Raw genomic sequence first — 22,757 nt, forward strand, 5'->3', positions numbered from 1 at the left:
CGTTGTCTCTGTCGGAAAAAATGTAATATCGACTAACAGGAGTCATTTCTCATCATGTCTGGTCCTAAATGTTACGTGTGGCTGTTGGCCATGGAGCGTTTGTAAAGCGTTATGGGCACGTTTAGTGGATATTGCGCTATATAAAAGCATAAGTTTGTTTGTTTGTTTAGATTTCTCTAATTATCGAAGAGTCGGGTATACATTTTTTACAAACAATATGACTCAAATGCTCAGCAGGTGAATCCACTAAAACTAGATTTATGAACCAACACCTGTTTATTTGAAATGATTGATGAATCACAGCTTTCAGGAACGTCCACCTGTTTTATGAATAGATTCAACTATATCGTGTAGTCGTCAAATATTCCCTTTTTGCACCAATTTGATATTTGAATTCGTTTATTAAATTGACGAAACAAATTGCAATATACGAAAATTCGCTTTGGCCACGTATGACTAAAACGCGATTAAACCAACACTCAACCGATTTGTGTAACATTGTAGCATTTGTATTCAATCTGAAATTATAATTTCAGACTAAAAAGTGAGGCAAGCATTGCTTAGAAGTAGAACATAATATTTAGAATATACTTTTTAAACGAAAAATAATCGAAAAGTACTTAAGAGGTTTTAAAAAGAGTTATAAGCTTACAGCAACACTTTACATACTTTATATCCGGTTGGCAGATGTTGTGATATTTTACCTAAACGAATAGGATCAATACCACTAGACCACAAAGCCGCACAGAGAGATTTGAAAGAATCTAGTCGAAACAAGTTGACATGGAATTCAAACAGGCCAGTTTGTGTTTGAGTCACTGTGCTTAGGAGTACATAATTGTATAATTGCTCTCAATTCTAAATTGTCGTAGGACGCGTGTACATCTTAAAGAAATGTTTTAGCAAAGCCTGCTTCTAAATCATTGTTTGGCGGATAAAAGAATCACAGATTACTGACTCATTACTTGATCAAAACTGTCCCCTTTGACTGTGAATCGGGTGATCGTCCAATATGGAATAACAGTGTGATGTCAAATTACTGGTTCCAATCTCTTTGGAATTGTGAAGCCAATCCATCGGAGGATTGGATACATACTTTGGACCTGGCCTTCTGATTTCAAAATGATAGCATCTTATTTTTTTAGCCTAAAAACGCATGCTAGTCGTCAAGAAATGTATAAAAATAAATATAACAGTTTAAATAAAGATCAAAACACCAAACACGTAACGTGTCAGGCTCAAACCCTTCTTCAACCTATAGAATTGCAATATTATATATGAATCTGATGGGAGTTCTATTCTTCTGATACTCACTTATAAACGCAAAATATGACTACCTGTTTTTCCCAATACTTTCAGTCTCTTCAAAAGATATATATATATTTTCATTTCTGTTGACCAAGTATTTATTATGGTACTTTGTCCTACAACATAACTGTAGCCTCGTCGTTGCGTCAAATTAGCATTTTAAACATATTACGCCATTCGAAGCATGTGTAAATGAGTTTGAGACTTAAATGAGTTCCGGACATTGTAAGAATATTTGTCCTAAAAATACGCATAACCTGCTATGTGTTAAATAGAATTAAAATCGTGCTTAGAAATGTCCTTGTGGAATTGATGGATGATTGTGAAGCGCATTGAGCATGGTTAAACCATAAAAGGCGCTATATAAATCTTCATATTTATCCTTCACTTAGAACGATATTGCACCCATCAAATACGTTTACCAATGCTGTGTATGTTTTGTCCCCAGTACTATTGTCATTATAATTATTATTATTATTATTATTATTATTATTATTATTATTATTACATTCCAGGTTGATTAGAAAGCAAGGACGTCAAGGCGCCCACCTATCGCAAAAGCCATCAAAGCGAGCACCCATCCCTATACCACAATGGTTTTGATCACTCAGGGACATGGCGTCCTGCTGTGGTGGGGACTCTACCAGTGTCTAACGGATCCATTTTGGGGAGATGACAGTCACCTGGTTGCGGTGAGGCCAGATTACCCTCCTCCTCGGGTGTTATGTATAAAACCAAGTCCGAATCTCACATAATATTCTCTTTGCTGTTGAGGAGTTAAGTCACCCACAAGCAGAGTCTTGCTCTTGCGACATAAATAGAATTATAACGCGAGAATTTCAAGATTGGCAAATACTGGGTGATTGTTGGACTTTTTCAAATCTTACTGTGATATTATAAAAGGTAAGAATTAGATTGAAATAATAAGTTGAATTTAATAATTCAGTATTATGATACACATTTTATGCTCATTGATTATATTTTGATAATAACCATGGCTTCATCGCTATAGCTCTGAATGTACCAAATACAGGGTGATTGTTGGACTTTTCAAATCTTACTGTGATATAATAAAAGGTGAGAAATATATTTAAATATAAGATATATTTTGATAATAACCATGGTTTCGTCGCTATAACTCTAAATAGATCATCTCCCCCCGTCGTTATGTAGTCGACAACTACGATCATTTGATCTTCTTCCAATGAGACCGTTGCCACCCAGATCTTCCTTTCATTACGGGTGGTTTAACCCTCTCCTTACCACCCATAGGAAAATCGTCACATTCGTTACGATGCAGCCAACAATTTTCTTATTCTAATTTCATTTTGTTATAGTTATAGATGAGCTATAAAAACTATATACTGTGCTGCATAGCTCATTTTTCTGAACAAAATATAGAATATACTCGATGCTAATCTGTTTGAAAAAAAAATTGTGTTGGGCGAGTATGACGTTTAGGGTGAAATTCTAAAAATAGCTGGTAAGGAGAGAGTTAATGATGCTGCCCCTAAGCTTTCGAACTCACTAATTTTCAAAGCTAAATCATTTACAAGTTCAAAGAGCTTAAGAGTAAGATAAAAGACCTAAGCATTTATAAGAGCATATTATCGAACCTATTAGGTATACGTGGATATTTGTCAGTATGGGTGGGAGTAAGAGAAAATGCACCTCTGTGTACTCGCGCATGTGTGTATGTGTGTGTGTGTGTGTGTTTCATAATTGTGTGACATGAGTGTGCACGATAGAAAGTGTCATCAGGCAGTTCTAAATTGAAGCAACGACACTATAATATCTATAATTGAGTTGCACTCAAAGTATGAGTGGGGAGTGGTCTCAAAAACATTGATTTTTACTGTTTTTATTTACCCTATCCAACCATCTAGTCTTTGGGCGTTCTTTTTTTTTCTCTTTCCCGCTAATTTTATATCCAATACTTTCCTTGCCTGGCTTCCTGGCTAAGTTGAGCCAACAATATACCTTACCATGTCGTTTTTCCTTCGTACATATCTTGTAACTTTGACATATTTCTCTGTTATATTTCTCTGTTACCCCCTTTGCTCTTAGACAGAAACACATTTCTTCTCTTGGTACCCTATCGTCTGCTTTCTTCAGTTCAATGAACACACAACGTAATTCTATTTCATCATCATCATCATCATCATCATCATCATCATCATCATCATCATCATCATCATCATCATCATCATCTGATGATGATCGTCGGGGGATACATGGAATGCAGATCTCACCATTTCCACCATTAAGCGCGGTCGTTAATCTACCGGAGCACAATCGATCCGGCATGTCAAGTGTTGTGTTAACTGTCTGCCATGTATCCTTTCGGCGGACTTGTATAGCTTGGTGGAGATCATCTCCACTCCGAGCGAGATAAACCAATAAATACTGAAAATTGACGTCATTGAAATTAATTGTGTGTGGCTACATTACAAGATAACGTATTATTGTAGAAGGATAGAGGAGGCTACCAATTGTCGATAGCAAATAACAAACTCATTCGAAACGTTATTGAAAATATACGCAATATTCACTTGTTTGTATCTTCCTTTATTATTAAATAATTTACATAGTCCTGGCCTCACGAATTCCATCAAACAAATTACAGATTCTTTACTCCCTTTGCTTTTCTCTATACTTCTCTGCTGTCAGTATAAGAGCAAACATAGATCCCCTTGTACTTATACCAACAACAAATTCAAACTGCTCTTCACTTATGTCTACATCCTTTCATATCATCTTATCGATTACTCTTTCCTATATCTTCATTGGGGGCGCATTGATGCCCTATAGTTGCCATATTCTTGAACATTTCCCTTATCTTAGTATAATATAGGGATCAACGTACTTTCGTCCAATATTCTGGTATTTTTATTTCTGCAAGATGTCGTTGAATAACCGTACTAGGAAATTTAACCCTTCATCTCCTAGAGATTTCCAGACTTCTAAAGGTATCTCGTCTGGTCCAACTGCTTTCCATCTTTTCATCTTGCGCACTGCATCCCATACATAATTCTTTGCCCAATACTTTTTAATTCCCATCTTTGATCATCTTAATATGTTGTATATCTCTCCTATTCTTGTCCCCCTGTTTCGCTATTCTGAAAATATTTGTCTGCCCTTATTTACTTTCTAATTGCTCATACATATCTTTGAATGTCTCGGACTTTGCTTTCGCAACGGCTCTTTTTACTTCTCTCTTTGCCTGTTTATCTACTTTCATGGCATCCCTGTTTGTCTCCATGTTCCTCCTTGCTTCCCTCTTTTTCTTTATTGCTTCTTGAACCTCTTCATTCCACCACCATGTTTCTTTTCCAGCTTTTCCTCTTCCAAAGCTCACCCCTGGCACTTCTTTGGCCACTTCACGGATTGTATCTGCGTTTATTTTCAATTCCTTTGGGAACTCAATTTCTAGTCTACCTTTCAACGTTGAGGCAAATATTTCACTTTCATATTCCTTTTTTAGTCTCCAATATCGTATTTTTCCCTCACTTCGTTTCTCTTTTATCTTCCTCTTTCCAAATGCCACTTTTGCAATAACAATCTTATGTTGCGCAGCCACTCTCTCTCTCTCTCTCTCTCTCTCTCTCTCTCTCTCTCTCTCTCTCTCTCTCTCTCTCTCTCCCGGCAAACAGCCACACTCTGATACCTCCTTCAAATTTCTCCTCCAGCCCAAGTAATCCACGTGTGTCTATCTCACACCACTTGATACGTCACTCTGCACTCATCTACCTTTAAATATGTATTTAGAATTGCCAGTTCATCCTTTTTGCAAATCTTACAGTATCTTCGCCTTATTCATTTCTGCTGCAATACCCATACCTTCCCATCTCTCCTCTGCGCATTTGCTTTCTCCAACATGACCATTCAAGTCCGCATAGATGAAAACTCTTTCCGATTTGTCGAATATTTCCATTTGTTCATCAATCTCCCTCCACAATCCCTCTTTTTTGTCTTACGTACAACCTGTCTGGGGTGCGTATACACTGACGAGATTGATTTGCTCCATGTTGACTACAATCTTGATCCACGGAAGTATGTCTGATACCCTTTGGAATTTAACAACATTTTGTGCAAATTCTTCATCCAGGATGATACCAACTCCATTTCGTGTAGCCTCATTTCCTTTATAAAACATTCTAAATCCTCCACCAATTCCCCTTGCTGTTTTACCTTTCTACTATTTCCAGTATTAATAGCATTAACCGGGGATAATCAGCGATTAAAGCATCAAAATGGAATATAACTATTAAGATTGTAAAATTACAAGTACAGCTCTAGCACCAGACATGGCAGTGGCCTGAATTAATTAAATTTGTAATTAAAGATGATCTGAAATCTCTCTAATTTGAGGAGTTTGTTAAAACAATTCATAATATGCTTCTATACTAATTTCAAGTAAAATATCAGAAAAAATGTGTATAAAACAGTGCCAATTAAAGCAAGAAAGAAACGTACAAGATAAAAGTCATACTTAAAGACCAACATGCCTCGACTGACAGGCTAATTTTGGGGGTTTATTTTTTCTTCTATTTTTTCTTTTTGTTTTGCTTGGCACTGTTTCATACAGAATTTTTCAGATCATATCTTACATCAGTGCCTGCTCCCTAGTTTGTCAATTGAATGTCACCTCTAACTATTACTTCAGATCATGGGGCCATTTGCCTGTATCTTGGCCATTATGGCCGCCATATGCAGCACGTCCTTTGGCAACCTGGTCATCATGTCTGAGCCTGATATCAGGGTACAGCACAAGGGAGGCGCCTCTGACTTCAACTTCATCATGAACCTGATGCTGATGGGTATGCCCAATGGAATAGTTGACAAGGCGAGGAGGGAAATGTTGGCCAAATTTGGACCCGGAGCTCAGGTAATAAACATGAAAAACTTTAATTTTGTGGATGACATCACGAAAATCGATCCATTTCTGATATCATTTCCAAGTGAACAGGCTTCAACAGTCACTTCCCCGTAATGACGCAGAGTAACTGACTCTAAACTATCGGACAATGGCGGATGCCTTTATGAAGTTCTTCTCCGACGAGCATAAAAGTGTATGCAGAGGAGAAAAACATTATAAATCTGATCATGTTTTGAATTTTATACATTCTGATCACATGACATGTGAAAAAGTTCTAGCCAGCATGAAGAATAAAAAGTACCGATTTTCTTTGTTTAGAACCAAGCTGCTAGTTGCTAGGCGACGTGACATCAGACCATTGAATCCTCTTCTCTCCTTGAAATAGCTTATTGTTTTGAGACAAAATTGTTCTTTTGAATCAGGCATGCAAGTTAAACTACAGAAACGTATATTCTTGTATGTGCCTTTTGTCCAAAGGAATCTGCTGTTCAACGATAAGAAACGTACTTCTTTCGAACCATGGACCGAGAGTTTATCCTAATTTTTTCAGCATTAATGAAATTTGATCCAGTTTGCTAAAATTAGATTTTGGTGGGATGTTGTCATGTGACCATTTGTCTGCATAAAAATTTGCTTCATCTTCAGTTTTTTTTTTCTACACAAAATAACGTATTTTGTGACCCAAGGTATGGTTAAGTCCATGCCCATTTTTAGTTTCAGTGGACTGATTTCGTGAAAGAGTATCAAATAGTCTTTATATCTAAGTAAAGGCAAAACTATATCAATGAAAAGTAAAAGCTCTCCTCTATTTTCAACAACCAATCACTTTGTCCTTAATCATGTCATGTGGTCACAATCCAATTAGAGAGAGAGAAGTCTGCATAAGGAGAGATTTTCCCTAAACTAATTTACTTTGACATTTAAATGCGTTTTTCTCAAAACTACAATGTTCGTCACTAAAAACCTAACTCCTCTCTCAATTTTCAATCAGTCTTCTTCAAGCTTTCTACAAATGAATGTTTTACAAACACACAGGTCCTCTAGAAGTCGGATTTTTGGAAAATAAAGTTATTTTATGAGTAATTTGCAATTATGTAATTTGCAATTATGTAACATTTTTTCAAGGAGAATAATCAAGTAATAATTTTGACCTTAATTTTTAAAGATTCTAATTAAAAAATAAAAACTTACAGAGCCTCTTTGTTTTCCTTTTGTCTACCTGTGACCAATATATAATGGCAATCAGTTGATAAACAAAAAAGCCTTCGACTTTTAAATGTTTGTTATTTATTTTCCAATATGGCGTCGTTTCCATACCAACGGGTAACTTTTTTCGAAAAAAGTTGAATGCAATCGTCCTTCCCAAACATATATATTATGGCTGTGTACTGAAGTTTAGGATATTTCAATAAATAAAAAAATGACCCTTTAGTAACCCCCCCCCCCCCCCTCTTACGGAAACCGCTACTCAATCTGTGTTGGGAAGACAGAGGGTATCAAAAGATTATCTATTCATCGCCAAATCGATACCATTATCCAAGATTATGAACCTAATACCGACTTGACGACAACTATTTCATCAATATTGACGTTAATTAATTTCATTAGCATTGGGAGACCGGTTTCTTAATTATGCCGGGATTTTTGGGTTTTTTTTTTTTTTTTGGTTTGTTTGTTTTATTGTTATTGTTTTGTTTTTTGTTTTTTGTGGGGTTTTTTTTTGGGGGGGGGGGGTTGTTTGTTTGTCTTAAATTGTTTTTTTGTTTGTTTTTTTTCTGTTTTTTTTTGTGGGTTATTTTAGAGGGGGGGGGGGGATATCTTACAATTTCAAATGCGTCTGTTGACCTGAGCCGTCTTGTCAAGTGCTCTGAGCATGATAAGAAGTTATCAGGCTATATCAAATAAATGCTCATTTTAAAACATATAGTATGAAATGTTACGAATCGAAATAATTTTACTAAAATGTTAAACGCTTAATGAAGTACTTTGTATTTTCTCTCCAAAACTATTTGTTTTCTGTAATCAATAACGTTCATACTAGATACCTCAATCTCCCGCTTCTGAAACGGGACCCCAGTTCGGCGCTGATGAACCTGTGGAGTTGAAAAAGAGAAAGAAGAGAGCATTTGATGACCCTTTCTTTCAGGACTTCAACAACAAGTTTGGATTTGATCAAGGAGGGGGTAAGAACTTAAAACAGTCTTAGCTAACTACCGTACTCTGGAAAGACACGTATCAAAAGATTTGGCCAGAAAACTCGTCTTTCAAATATCGATCATTAAAACGGCCCTCATCTTGGCAAAAAAAAAAACTCTCAAACCTCGGACTTTAAACACGTGCCTTTTCAGAGTACGGCAGATTACTGGTTCAAGCGCTATATTATTTTATTGTGACTACTACTAAGCACGTTGCAAGCGCTCATAATGGATCAAGTTGGACATTGGTTAACTTTAGGAACCATAACAAATTAATGACGAAAAGAGAATCACCAAAGCCTCAATGTGAGATCGTGTGATTTTTTGGGTAATTTTTTTTTGTCTTGATAATTTACGCACGTCTCTTTTGCGATAGATAATACTAAAATCATACTTTTCACAATACTTCATCGACCTCAGAGCGCCACAATGTATCAAAAACAGCTAGGATGTTTGGATATATAACACTATTGACTGAATGCATTCGTTACCCGCTTTAATCCCCTTGATCAGTGATTGAGTAATGAATTCAATGGTCAACTTACATGAGACTGATATATCAGTCTCGTCCATATTGTTTCCTATAAATGCCTTCCCTTATTATGAATAACCAGAAAGTAAAACAGAAAAAAAAAAGATTGAGGGACATTGCCAAAAACTTAATAAATAAATACAGAAACGTAGATCTATTGATATTATGCATTTAGATAAAATACTCACAACATCTGACAGCCGGATTAAACGTACCAATACATAAAACTGTGTATTATTAAACGCTTCTAGTCTAATTTATATGATTTAGTGATTTTGTTTGTTTTGTTTTTTTTTTTTGTTTTTTTTAAGGGTTTTACGGCGCTTGCAACACATTTAGGTTATATCAGCGCCAGTAAAAAGGCAGAAAATGGGATAGTAAAAAGTTCTAGAATTACAATTAAAGCACCCAAGAGAAAGTAAGACAAAGGGAACTGGGAACAAATAGGGATCAGATGTAGATTCCAAGAGCATACCACCAATGTACTTAATTTGAGATCACCTAAAAGTCTTATCCAGACACAAGCACAGGTCCCAACTAAGAGGAATACACTCAAATGTTTACCAATCATATAATATAATATGCAAACTAAACATAATACAATGTATAACAGAGAGATGATTTACAAGGAAAAAAATATCATCTCCCAAAACTATAACTATACATTTGACTGTTTCCCTCCCAGCCAGGACTCCGGAAAGAGCAAGGACAAAACCAAGTAAGCTCATTCCAAGACAAAGACAGAAAGCATGTTGGAAAACAGATATAAAGGGATAGAAGACACAGTATGTACCGCCCTGCCCGCTATGGGAGTGATTTAGTGAGAACTAATGATTAAAATGGCTGTCTAAAAAGAATAACAAAGAGCTGAGTGATGTGAATTTCGTTTCTTGTGTTGTGGATGAGCAGAAAATAAAACAAATCTCAACTGACATAGCCTCACACTTTACAAATTAATGCAATGGAAGAACATACATCTATATTATACAAGATGCATTTCTGAGCTAATCAATTTCTGATTTTTTTCTTGTTTTTTTTTTTTAATCCTGAAGGTTTTGACAAACCAACCAACAACGATGCCCCAGCGGATGATGGAACATTCATATCCTATCCAGGTAAAACCCCAATAGATAGAATGAAGATGACATCACTCAGGTCCTTGTTATTGCTTTTTGCCATCCGCGTTTATGAGTAATTCTCACTAAACTGTATTAACCAGACTATAAACGTTAAGGTTACACATTAGTTTTGTGTGTTGGTCCGTTATACTTCCGGATGGCAATGGTGTGAGCTTCTTAGATAAGCTTATACTATCTATAGATAGTATGCGCTGGGCTAAGAAGCTCATAACATTGCCATCCAGAAGTATAACGGACCAACACACAAAACTGTGTGTATCCATGAACGTTTATAGTCAGGTTAATACAGTTCAGTGAGCATTACTCATAAACGCGGATGGCAAAAAAACAATAACAAATACCTGAGTGACGTCATCTTCGAACTATCTATAGATGTATTGATGTTTTGCATTCGGCCAAAAAGCTCAAAAAATCCGCCAGCCGGAAATAAGTACCAACACAAAAGACTGTGTGTAACCTTGAACGTTTATTGACGAAATGCTCTCAGCCTAAAATCTCACAACATTTCGCCAGCCATAACAACGTACCGACACAAAACTATCTATGTATTACCTTGAATGTTTATAGTCTGGTTAATACAATTTAGTATGATCCACCGATAATAAAGACTGGGTAAAAACAATAACATAGAACTGAGTGACATAGATAACCAGGCCCTTCGGACAGTCGTCGTAACGTAAACAATGGCAGTGATTGGTAAACATAGCAAATTACACAGGTTTTATTATCGATGGTATATGACTAAGTAAAATAACCACTGTTCTACGGCTTGCTTAATAGAACCAACATAGAAAACTAAGTGTAAACTTAAACGTTAAAATCTGATCGAGAAAATCGTGTGATAATCGTCTCCCATTTGGCGGTATAAAAACAATAACAGTGACCAGAGAGAGGTCGATTTCATTCACGTTTTGTAAAATGTGTGTCCGAGCACGTGTGAGGGTGTGCCACAAATTCCATGTTTTGATTTGTCAAAACTACAGGTTAATTTTATTCTATCCTTTTTACGCTTAATTCCGATTTGATTTTAATGACATATGACCCAGCCTCTGTACTGCATTGTGTCGGCATTTTATTAAAATTTTATAAAATTACGCCCTTTCGAAACAGCACCATAAGATCCCGTCGCCAAGGCATTCCATGAAGGAAGATAGATAATCCATCAAACAGGATGTTTGATGTCAACAGGAATCAACCATGTTGTCCAAGTGAGCAAATTGGAAGTTAATAGTTTTGCCCAATGATAAAAACGAAAGTGTCTGAAGCGGGGCTCGAACCCGGGACCTTCCGCAGTGCAATGCCTTAACCACTCGGCCACTTCGTCCCCCGATGCCGGGATGGATTGGCCCACGAAAAGTGAATTAAAAATTGAAATTCTGATTATAAGAAATTTGCACTTTGGGTCTTTTACAATGGAATGAATTTCAGTAATTCTAAACTGTAAAAAAATATAAATAAACCGCAAATTCCATATTTATGTCTATAAATTCAATTTTGATCACCTAATTCATCCAGTCATAAACCGCTTAGAGACGGCAAGTTTCATATTAAGTGAAAGGGAATAAAAGTGTCATGTCAAAAACTGGTTCCAAACTCATTGAAAGTGTAAAACCACTCTTCTGAAGAACTGACTATAGATCTTGTGTAAATGATCTTCTGGTTTCAGCGTGACGGCATCTTATTTTCTTCTCTATTGTTCATCCTTTTATGGCCCATCTCCGTAGTTTCAATTCGTACCATATCTCTCCCTTTGTAATAACCCGAGATTCACATGTTAGTAGGTCTGATAACCGAACAAAATTATGGGCCTATTGTAACAGTGTTGAACACTTTGCGTTGGTTTGAGCGTATGTCCATTAAAACAATGAGCAAATAATAAATTGGGTTATCAGATCTCCTAATAGGTAAGCACCGTTATAACCCCCATCAGAATATGGAAAGCTAAATAAATTTCTATTTTACACAGAACATGTCACCAGAAAAAAATGTTTGCATTGAATTAATTGTAAATCTTAAAATATACGTTTTGATTTGCAGTTGCTAGGAGAGGAAGGAATTTTGTATGAAAAGTGCCTTCACCTGGGACATGCAACAATTTGGTCTTGTGGTTAGATACTCGCCTTCGAACCGGGGTTAGAGTCCCGCTCTGAGTGTATCACAGTTGAGTCCTTGGAAACGGCTCTTTACTCATTCTATCATTATACTCAGGTATATACTGAATACTTGGCCATTAACAGCGTTGTCTCTGTCGGGGAAAAAAGTAATATCGTCTAATAGACATTATGTCCAGACTTACATGTTACGTATTGCTGTTGACTAGGCTCCTCCTTTAAAGCTTTTTGTGCACGTTAAGTGGATATAGCACGATATATACGCTATAAGGTGCACGACACGGTTTCCAAAATGTTGTAACCACTCCTGTCACCAAAAGGACAACTCTGTTGTTTCTAAAAAGAAAACATGTTTTTAAAATTTTGGCCAGAAAACTCGTCTTTCAGATATCGATCGATTTAAATTTCAATCGATCAAAAAGTACTTGATTTTAATCGATCAATATTTGAAAGACAAATTTTCTGGCCAAAATGTTTCAAAAGTGTTTTTTTTTTTAATGAGTATGGCAGCAACGCCCACGTGACATTGTTCCAGGCGTAACGTCGAATGACGAACGAAAAAAAAACTTGAGCTTTTATATAACTATTATATAAAAATATAGCCATATATCCACTCAAAGTGCTCAAAGCACTTTACAGGGGGTAAACAATCGGTTTTAGTTGCTTTATCTTTAATTTAAAACTGAAACAATCTTAATATCATATTCCTCTCCAACAGGATCACCAGATAGCTCATCGTCATCGAAATCCTCCTTCTTCTCTAACTCCTACGGCAGCAGTCATTCGTGGGGAAGAAGACTAGTGTGTCCCCGGCAAGTCGACCAGGGAAGGGTGTATCAATACGGCAGCGATCCTGCTGCATACCCAGTGTAAGAATAGACGAAAAAACTCAGTTCCTAGAATAAAAATTTACAAAAATAAAATAAAATTCCCTTTATTCATCCCATAGGGGAAATTTGTCTCTAGGGTCTATTCCAAGGGAAGACTGGAATGACCCAGGCGTCAGCCGCAGTGCAATGCCGCAAATTGAGCTAGGATGAAATGACTTGCTCAAGGCCATACAGCGCAGGTGATGATCGAACTCGGTACTTTTTGGGTACAAGACAAAGCCCGTACCGCTGAGCTACTCTGCCCCTTAAATTATGGTGTATTTTTAATACACGTCTAATTATCTTGCAAAACTGAATATATAATGAATTTCTGCTTAGTTGCGGTGGCAAAGTTGTAATAATGAAATAAATTGCTTTTATATGACTTTTCTTTTATTCTGAGATGTATTATTACTTGAAAAAGGCAGCGTTTGATCATGAAAATAATGCTCGATATTAAAGTCCAAGCAAACAACAGTAATCCAAAAATTAATAACAGAACCACTAATTGATTCGTAAACAATTGTTATTTACTGTTACACTTTAAAGAAACTTGCACAGTCATGGTCTTCGTGAGATAGATTTCTACTACGAAAATTAAAGGAAAAATGTCATCTTGTATTCTGCCGTACTCTGACCGAACACTTGTATCAATTTTTGTCAGAAAACGTTGCTTCAAAAATCCATTAATTAAGATAACTCTCAATACTTTCTTACCGGAGTTCCGTCTCCTTACAGAGGTTGAATGTCATGGAACCGCTCAAGGGCCATTACCGAGCAGTCGATTATCTTTTTTCCAGTCGTTACCTCCACATTCCCTATCCAGAACTTTCATGGTTTTCCTCATGTCTTTCTGCCAGCTACTTTTACCTCTAGCACTGAATTTTGGATGGTGTTGTGTCTCTGAATGTGTCCATAATAAATCCGTTTTCTCATTTTAACTTATGCCAACAGTTTTCTGGACATTTGGCCTGCTTCAGAATGTTTGATTAACTCTCAAGACCATGTCAATACAGTCTCAACTCTGACACTTCTTTTGAAGTATTGATTTTGCTATTTATTGACAAGAATAAAATCATTTCGAGGAATCGATATTTGAAGTAGAAGTTTTCTGACAAAATATTTTAAAATGTAAATTGTCAGAGTACGACAACATTGATGTTTAAAACGCTAGGTATTCTATAATCCAACAGAGTGGAAATCGGTCAGGAACTATTCGTGCGATCCCTCCCAGGGTCCGATCTCCTGTTCCAGAGCCTGAGTAGAGGTGTTGTCTTCCCCACTGATCCACCGCAGATCTTCCAAGACGAGTTGTGAGTATCAGATGAATATAAACATTGATATGTTTATATATACGGGACACACACGAACACACACACACATGCGCATGTGTGTGTGTGTGTGTGTGTGTGTGTGTGTGGTGTAATTAGTGATTTGTATATTTCAATTATATATATATATATATATATATATATATATATATATATATATATATTTACTGCTCCTTTTATTTTAAAGTCGAGTACTTTTATTTCATAGCTTTTGCATTAATTAATATATATATTTATTTATCGATTTATAATTAAGATTAAGGGGGGTGGTGGTAGCTCTGATAAAAGACACATATCATTGAGTTTGTTTAAATGGTGAATCCTTAAGGACACATGGTCAATGCATATTTTACATGATATAGATAACTTGTCCATATTGTTGTTTTTGTTGTTTGCTTGTTTTTTTTTCCAAATACGAATATTAATGACGTAAAACAGATTCTTGATAAATATTTTTATTATGGATTTGGATTTTACAGAAAAAGGTTAGAGTTTCAATCAATATTTCCCCTCATTATTTCTACAGCCTGGCCACGTCTAATGCCACTTGTCTGACAGCAGAGGATCAAGTTTGGAGTTATAATTCTGTGGTTTACACTGGGCGCTGCTATCCTCTCGTCAACTTCCAAGAAACGCCATTCTTCACAACTTGCCTGTCAGTATCACCATCACTTATCATCATCATCATCATCATCATCATCATCATCATCATCATCATGATTGATTATCATCATCACCATCAACATCATCATCATCATCATCATCATCCTTATCATCATTATCACCATCATTATCATCATCGTTATCATCATAGTCACCATCATCCTAACTACTAATCATAATACAAGATAACATTATTGAAACAATTATTATCCGACAAAATGCACACCTTTGAACGGTTGCGAATCCACGATGTAGGTCGATTGAAAAAATGTATCCTTTTTTATGAAGTGCGATCAACATTTTCATTAAACTCATTGCGCTATACAGTGTTTTTTGTATTACCTGAGCTAACCATTGAAACCAGAGCAAATATTGCAGTTTATGTGCCCTTCTTGGTAATCTCACTAATTCCGCCTCAACGTATATCTAGGTAATAAGTTATATCTGAATCGAGTTGGGTAATGTGTTTAAAATGTCATACAACAAAAACAAAGCCCGGGAAAGTTTTGCCATCATTGTCACTCACCCATTCGGGTTATGACCGTACTTTACCACAGTTGATGGTTATTGTAAGTTCTAATGACCACGTCTCACTGCCATGAATATCAGTTACTTTAAAGAGAGTTCGTAGTTGACGTCACTCAGATCTTTGTTATTGTTTTTTGCCATCCGCGTGTGTGTTGGAGCCTTATACATCCGGATGGCAATGTTGTTTGCTTCTTAGCCAAGCGCATACTATCTATTGAGCGCTTTATTCTATTTCGAACAATGCAAAACATTAGTACCACATCGCTCGTTATAACTCGGCCCTGTTCCTTATTGAGATAATATTTATATTTTTACCTTGACTTTTCAGGAATCGCTACTGCAAGAATTGCCAGCCAAGTTCCTCGTACCACTATTACTACTACAGAGCCAACATATGCGTCACTGAGTACCGCCAGGTCTCCCTTTGGGTGTACTGCGAGTCGCTGTTGCCGAATCGCAGAATCGTCAAGGACCGAATCCTCGTGCCTACGTCGTGCACCTGCACTACGGTTAATTGTCGAGACACATGGAGAAGAGGTCGAAGGTCATACAAGTCCAAGTCAAGGTGGTAATTTGATATTCCAAATTCATTCGATCATTGATCATTGCGGGAAATGACAAGCGATTTGGTAGGTGGTTGAATCAATCCAATCTGTCGAAAATAAGTTTTTACAAGAATATGAATAGAATTTTCTTTCATAATCAAATGATTTATTGATGTCATAAAAAGGACACAATATAAAGTTAAGAAAACTGTAATGAATTTTAAGACCATATTTTGACCAATATCCTTGTATATGATAAAGGTGCATTAAGCAATTCGCATCTTTCTTAACGATCATTATATTAAATAATGGGATTTGAAATTAATCAAATGTACATGTGATTGTAACTTTTTAATGTAAATATCAAATATCTTGAGTCCGAATTCTCTATTGCCAAATGTTACACCCTTGATCGCCGCCGATGAAGGCTAACAATTTCCCCACCAAGATCGAAGTTAGAAAGACAAGATGCATAATAATATTTTGTTCATTTTTTGTTGTATTGCTTTGGTGACATTCCATACATTTTTGATAGAAGTGATATATTAACAAACAAATTCGATATTTGATAATGACGACCGGTAAACAAACTTCAATAATACAGAAATTAAAGACCATAAGATTCAAAAATTTCATTTGTGTTTTTTTTTTACTCAAGCTTAGATTTTTAAACATTAAATCGACTCATGGATACTAGCTAAATGCATATAATTTACTGATTTTCATTAAGAGTAGACAGAACAAGTTGAAGCTTTTATCAAATGGTTCAGTCCGACGAGTATTTAGTTGCGGTTTACTATGGGTCATTGTTGTAGTGGAAATACTCGCAAACCGACACAAATATTTGCCCATTGCAGCAATGTAAAATCAGGCCCATAATTTCATTCTATTATCAGACCTGATAATAATATGTGCACATGGGTTCTGTCATATACCCAAGACAATACATTAAAAAAAATCAAGATTTGATTTTTTTCTTAAACGAAAGTCTTTATAAGGCTTTGAAAATATTGGACCTTTTGCTTGCCATTTGTTATTCTTCGTCTATTTTTTGGCATTTGTTCGCAAAACGACGACGTGAAAGGCTGCAATTACAATTCAGAAGAATTTGCCACACAATCTTGAGGACTTAGAATGAATTTTAGACTGTCATTATTTTAGAAACCAGTACAAGAAAACAAAAACTCATGTTTCACAAATATTTTTGAGTTGTAAATAATATATTACCCAAGTATACCAATACACATTATTACATTTTTATCATTCATATAACATTATTTAATTTCTATTTTTGATTTGGAGATTTGAAAATAAATTCAAGCCGGATGTTGTTGTTGTTTATCCTTTTAAATTTCTATATTATTCTCTGTAACATTTTTTATCGTAAATTATAACACATCTCATACTATACAGGACTATTTCTGAAATCAGTTTATACTTACTTATATCTGCCCCATACAAAAATGAAACAACTTTCATCCTGAAATGTGGAAAAAGTCAAACTGCAAAAAAACTATATTTGTTTCATTAATCTTGAATTTTGCTTCTTTCTTGACACTCGTCGTCAGACCTGTAGGTCTCTGGTTTGAGTCCCTTGCTAAGGGGCGTAAAGTTGAGTTCTTTAAAATAGGCTCTTTACTCACATTCGTCACCCTTCCCCATGGGTGTAAAATAAGTACTTGACTGGTAAATCTTGATTCTTATGAAAATCAATTGTAATTCCGCCTGGCAAGTTTTTGTTCTACACATTAATTGTTGCTATTGGCCTGGGACCCCTTGTTTAGCGCTTTGGGCACATGTTATGCACATTGCTCTTATATAATACTTTGATTTTTTTTTCTCTTTTTTGAATTATTTGAATCTCGTACCTTAAGAGTTTCGATTTTGTTCAGAAAGCGCTGCTCAACAACAGTAGTTTTTACTACACTGCAATCTTTAGGACGATCCTGTCCTAAAATCGACATTACACGCCTCAAAAACGTGCTTCTCTACGCCTTTCAGAAAATGTTTACAGAAAGTGCAAATATATGGTGTCACTGATACCAAATTGGAAGCTGGCAAATTGGTTCTGGCGGCACCTTCTTCCCTGTTCAGACGATACAACAACCCTGTTCCGATAAAAATAAGAACTCGGATATTTATCGACAATCAATAAGATAGAAAAGTCGTGAGGTCACTTTTTTGGTTCCAAAATCCTTGGAAATGTGTATGTAACCAGCCCTTCGGGGGACTAGTAATGAATATGTTACATATTGACTCTTAAGATAGCCTATTTCAATAGCATTGTTTATAGGCATATTATTAGGATCAAAGGACGTAAAAGGGAGGATGGATGATCATCCTTGACGACCATCATATATCTAGACTAGAAAGAAAGATGTCATCACTCTGACACCAGAACATCAATTACACAAGGTATAATATATCCATTTCTCCAGAACAGTGATTTTACACTCGCTTCTAATGAGATTGGAATCAGTTTGTTTTTTGACAACATACTCTTATTCCCAATTAATTGGAATCATTAAGATACTAATGAGATTAATGTTTGACATGATAAGAAGCAGTTATGAATTTATTAAGATTGGTCCAATATCATGTCATGTATCCGACATTGAAAATATTCATTATCCTATTTAGTCTTTTAGAAGATAAAATAAGGTAAAATAAGATAGTCGACCTTCATCGAGATGTGAATGATTTCAAAGGATAGTTTGCCCTACCACAGAATCAAATCTTTTTCTCCTCTGGATACACTTTTATGCTCGCCGGAGAAATATTTCATAAGGGCGTCCGCCATTGTTCGATAGTTTAGAGCCAGTTACTAAGTTACCATGCGTCATTACGAAGGAAGTGACGTCATGACTGTTGAAGCCTATTGAGTATCTCATCTTTAAATTCAGTTGTAATTATGTCCGTTTGTGCCAGCGGAAAATATTTGTGAAGACTAACTTCCTATCCAAGGGATAGCGAAGAATTCCTGATACTCCTTTAACGTTCCATAAGATATATACGTTACGACTCAAGAGGGTTACTGGCAAAAACTCTAAAAATCGGAAATATATCAGCCCAAGACTACCTGATATCAGCTTCTGGTAGCTTAATAGTTATAGTATTTGAGTCATAAGAGCCTGATTTGATCCGGTCTTACGTCATTTCTTTTTCTAACTCTTCTGCCAACGAAAGTACATTTCTTACTCCAGAATTACGAGTAGATATAGCAGAAAATACTTTTGATTGCGGCTATGTGGTTTTTTGATATGACACTCGTTTTCGGATCGGAATGTCCTGCTTCGAGCCTCGCTCGGCGCATAGTTGAGTCCTTGGAAAAGGACAATCTCTCTCCGTACTCAGGTGTGAAATGAGTACAATGCCGTTAACAGCGGGGAAAAAAACATTGCAAAATCGTCGAACAGGCGTCATGTCTCGTTCAATATGTCAAGTGTTGGTGTTGGTCAGAGACCCTTTGAGAAGTGCTTTGAGCAAGTTTGGTGGATATTGTGCTATATAAAATCTCAAGTGCAACAAATATTACTCTCAATGTCATGATACAAAACGCAATACGTACTTGAAATCAATTGCTTCTCTCCTCCAAAGCTCTTCTGTTGACCAAATACACAATAATGTTGTTTTGTCGTTAACTTGTCAACGTTTGAAAGCTGTTATTTTTGTTTTGATTTCGGTTGTTTTCTATCTTCTTCTTTGTTTGATTGTTGTTGGTTTTATAATCATTTTTTCCGTTTACGTAAATGAATATGAGACGATAAAAGGTCAGCAACAGTCCCCAGCTTGTTTTCGATCATTCAATGTTTAGACAAACCATCGTATACTAGATAAATAAAATTCCAAGAGCAAATTAATTATATAATGTCAAATATTATATGTTTCCTATTTGCACCGGAAATAACTATTTATTTAGATATAGAACAAAATTGACGTCACGCAGCTCTTTATTATTGTCAATAATGTTGTTAATAATGATTAGTCGTCACAAATCTATATCAATCAGACTATAAACGTTCAAGTTTACAAAAATATATAGCTTCACTATTTAATTGTAAACAAGGGTCTTTAAAATAGAATAATCTATCCTCGCCATTCATTATCCCATTTTTATGTATAATTGTCTGTTGGTTTAATCCTGCTACTTTTTAAATTAAATCTTTTGACTAAGGGTAGATCTAATAAGACTTTTTGTGTGCAACAATGCTTCTTTTGGGATAAAAACATTTGAACAGTAAATATTTCAAATGTAAAATTAAATTCATCTTGGAAATTCAGAAAACCCAGTGGTTTAGCCACAGACTCTCTCGCTCTGTTGCAATCATAAACATAAGCGGTGTTGACCTAAGGTTACTCGCTGGGTGTTTGACAATAACAGCAAAACGTTTGCTCCAACATGGTAATACAATGTTCAACTCAAATTATGTGTTCATTTACATATTTGGAGAAACCGACGTGACATGCTGTTTGTTATGCATATCTTGTCGTTGGGTAATTAAATATGTTATTAAAACCCACCCACTTCTGGTGTACCTATTACATACATGAAGTTGAATTTGAAGAGTGCGACTATGTGGTTTTGTGGCATGAAACTCGCTTTCGGATCGGAAGGTCATGGGTTCGAACCATAGTTGAGTCCCTTGAAAATACTCACATTCTTTTGCCGTACTTAAGTAATGAGTACATGTCCGTTAACAGCGTTGTCTCTGTATGAAAAAAATTGGCCAAATGGCCACGCACGTATAGATGGATTAGAATGATCTCCAACTTATCGAAACGTCTCAAAGCTGAAGAATAATTTTCCTCAATAATACGAAAGGCAAACATATTTATGGTTATGTTGTTTACTTCCCTTACCACCCATATTATTGCTAAGTTTTACATGAGAGGTATTTTTGCAGATGTCCTCCGAGTGGCTGTTATGAGGAAACTGCTGAATTGCCAAGGTACCTCAATCGTCTTTCAAATACTTGGTATAGAAATATATACGATTGTGTCCCCTTAATTCCATATCGCAGTACTTCAGTGAGGGAACAGAATCAGACCCGAAACTTCTGAAATGACAATAGGGCTTTAATAGCAAAAGATTCGTATTTATACCAGGTCATGTCAGGTCGTTTAACATTCTCTCGCTCATTATGTTTATAATACCTCACAAGACCTGGCATAAATCATGTAATGCAATTGGAATTTGGCAGGGTTTTCCTGAGCTTTATATATTCAGTAGGGTGATTTCTTCTCACTAATTTCTCTCAGACTATAGACTTTTGGTGTATTTGTACGATTGATATAGCAGGCATAAAAGGTATATATATATAATAATATATATATATATATATATATATATATATATATATATAATATATATATATATTATTTAAACACATATCATCAATTTTCAAATGACATGTTTACCGACTTGACATTGAACATCCATTAGGACATCTAAATCCCTTCGCCATAACTCCAATTCGAATCCTTGGTCGCATTTGATAAGAAAATTGTTTTGACTGTGCTGTTCTTGATCTTCTTTCCCTGAGATCACGTCTCCTAAGAAGAGTCCAGGCTTGTCTTATTTGTGTAATATCGGGAAACTTGAAAACAGTCATGGGGAAATTCCAGAGTACTTTATAAAAATCACTATCACACAACCGGCAATTTTGGGCTTATCTCAATGATGTCAACCCTTTTGAACATTTGAACTATAGAATATTAAAAGCAGTCAAGAATGTGAAAATAGTTTAGCTTGATTTGAATTTCTATTATTCTGAAAATAATATCAAATTGAGAAGTTAAGGAGAAGGCACTGATGTAGAAGATAATTACGGGAAAAAATGTGGATGACATGTGAATAGTATAAAGGTAGCACGTCTGTGGTTGGATACTCAGTCCCCATGGTGACTTCTTTGCGGATATTTTATCTTGTATTTTTTCTGCTTTGTCTGGCACTGTTTTCAGATTCAGATTTCAGATTTTATTTTTGTTTCATGGAAAAACAACTGTCCCATTTGGCTCACTTTAAAGCAGACTCTAGTCTGACTCCCTCCAATCTTAAATCATGGCGGATAGTGATAAAAAAAGCCGACATATTAATTTATATGGGATGTTGTTTTTATAGAATTTTATTATTTCAATTTACTCGCAGAGCGGTAGATAGAAATAGATAGAAATGAGAACAGACTGAAACTGAATGATGATAAGACGGAGGTGCTGTATGTTGGGAACAGGAAGTGGAAAAGTGAAACAGATTTGAAGCTGGGGGATGCCTCCATTCAAATTGTTGACAAAGTGAAAAACCTTGGCACATTCTTACATTCTGGACTGTCGATGGAGCATCAGGTTAATAATTTGGTTAGATCTCTATTTTTCCAACTAAAAAAGATTGCTTCCCTTAGACAGTTCATATCTGAGGATGTGACCAAACACCTGGTTATGTCCCTTGTACTATCGAAATTGGATGAGTGTCATGCTCTGTTGTGTTGCGTTTTGCAAGATAATCTGAGATATCTTCAGATTGTCCAAAACAGCGCTGCCAGACTAGTATTCACGAAGCGTTGGTGCGATTCTGCCAGACCTCTGCTTCATGACCTGCATAGGTTGTCTGTTGAGAAAACGATTAAATTCAAAGTTTGTGTTTTAGTATATCGTTGTCTT

At 35.8% G+C, this 22,757-nt stretch overlaps 2 protein-coding genes across 2 annotated transcripts; one reads left to right on the top strand and one right to left on the bottom strand.

The window, feature by feature from the left end:
• Positions 1-1,974: 1,974 nt before the first annotated feature.
• On the top strand, positions 1,975-17,426 carry LOC144970955 (uncharacterized). The gene is made up of 8 exons (XM_078911169.1): positions 1,975-2,211; positions 5,975-6,196; positions 8,229-8,370; positions 9,967-10,029; positions 12,883-13,033; positions 14,227-14,346; positions 14,891-15,019; positions 15,884-17,426. Exons 2-8 carry the CDS (start codon positions 5,978-5,980, stop codon positions 16,125-16,127), a joined length of 1,068 nt encoding a protein of 355 aa, XP_078767295.1. The 5' UTR covers positions 1,975-2,211; positions 5,975-5,977; the 3' UTR covers positions 16,128-17,426.
• On the bottom strand, positions 4,448-5,464 carry LOC144971819 (uncharacterized). The gene is made up of 2 exons (XM_078912895.1): positions 5,290-5,464; positions 4,448-4,746 (listed from the first exon to the last, which is right to left on the bottom strand). Exons 1-2 carry the CDS (start codon positions 5,462-5,464, stop codon positions 4,448-4,450), a joined length of 474 nt encoding a protein of 157 aa, XP_078769021.1.
• Positions 17,427-22,757: the final 5,331 nt, after the last annotated feature.

This window comes from Berghia stephanieae, chromosome 4 (assembly GCF_034508935.2).
Source record: "Berghia stephanieae isolate SIO BIC M18660-M18661 chromosome 4, UCSD_Bste_1.3, whole genome shotgun sequence".
In the NCBI taxonomy this organism is placed as follows: Eukaryota; Metazoa; Mollusca; class Gastropoda; order Nudibranchia; family Aeolidiidae; genus Berghia; species Berghia stephanieae.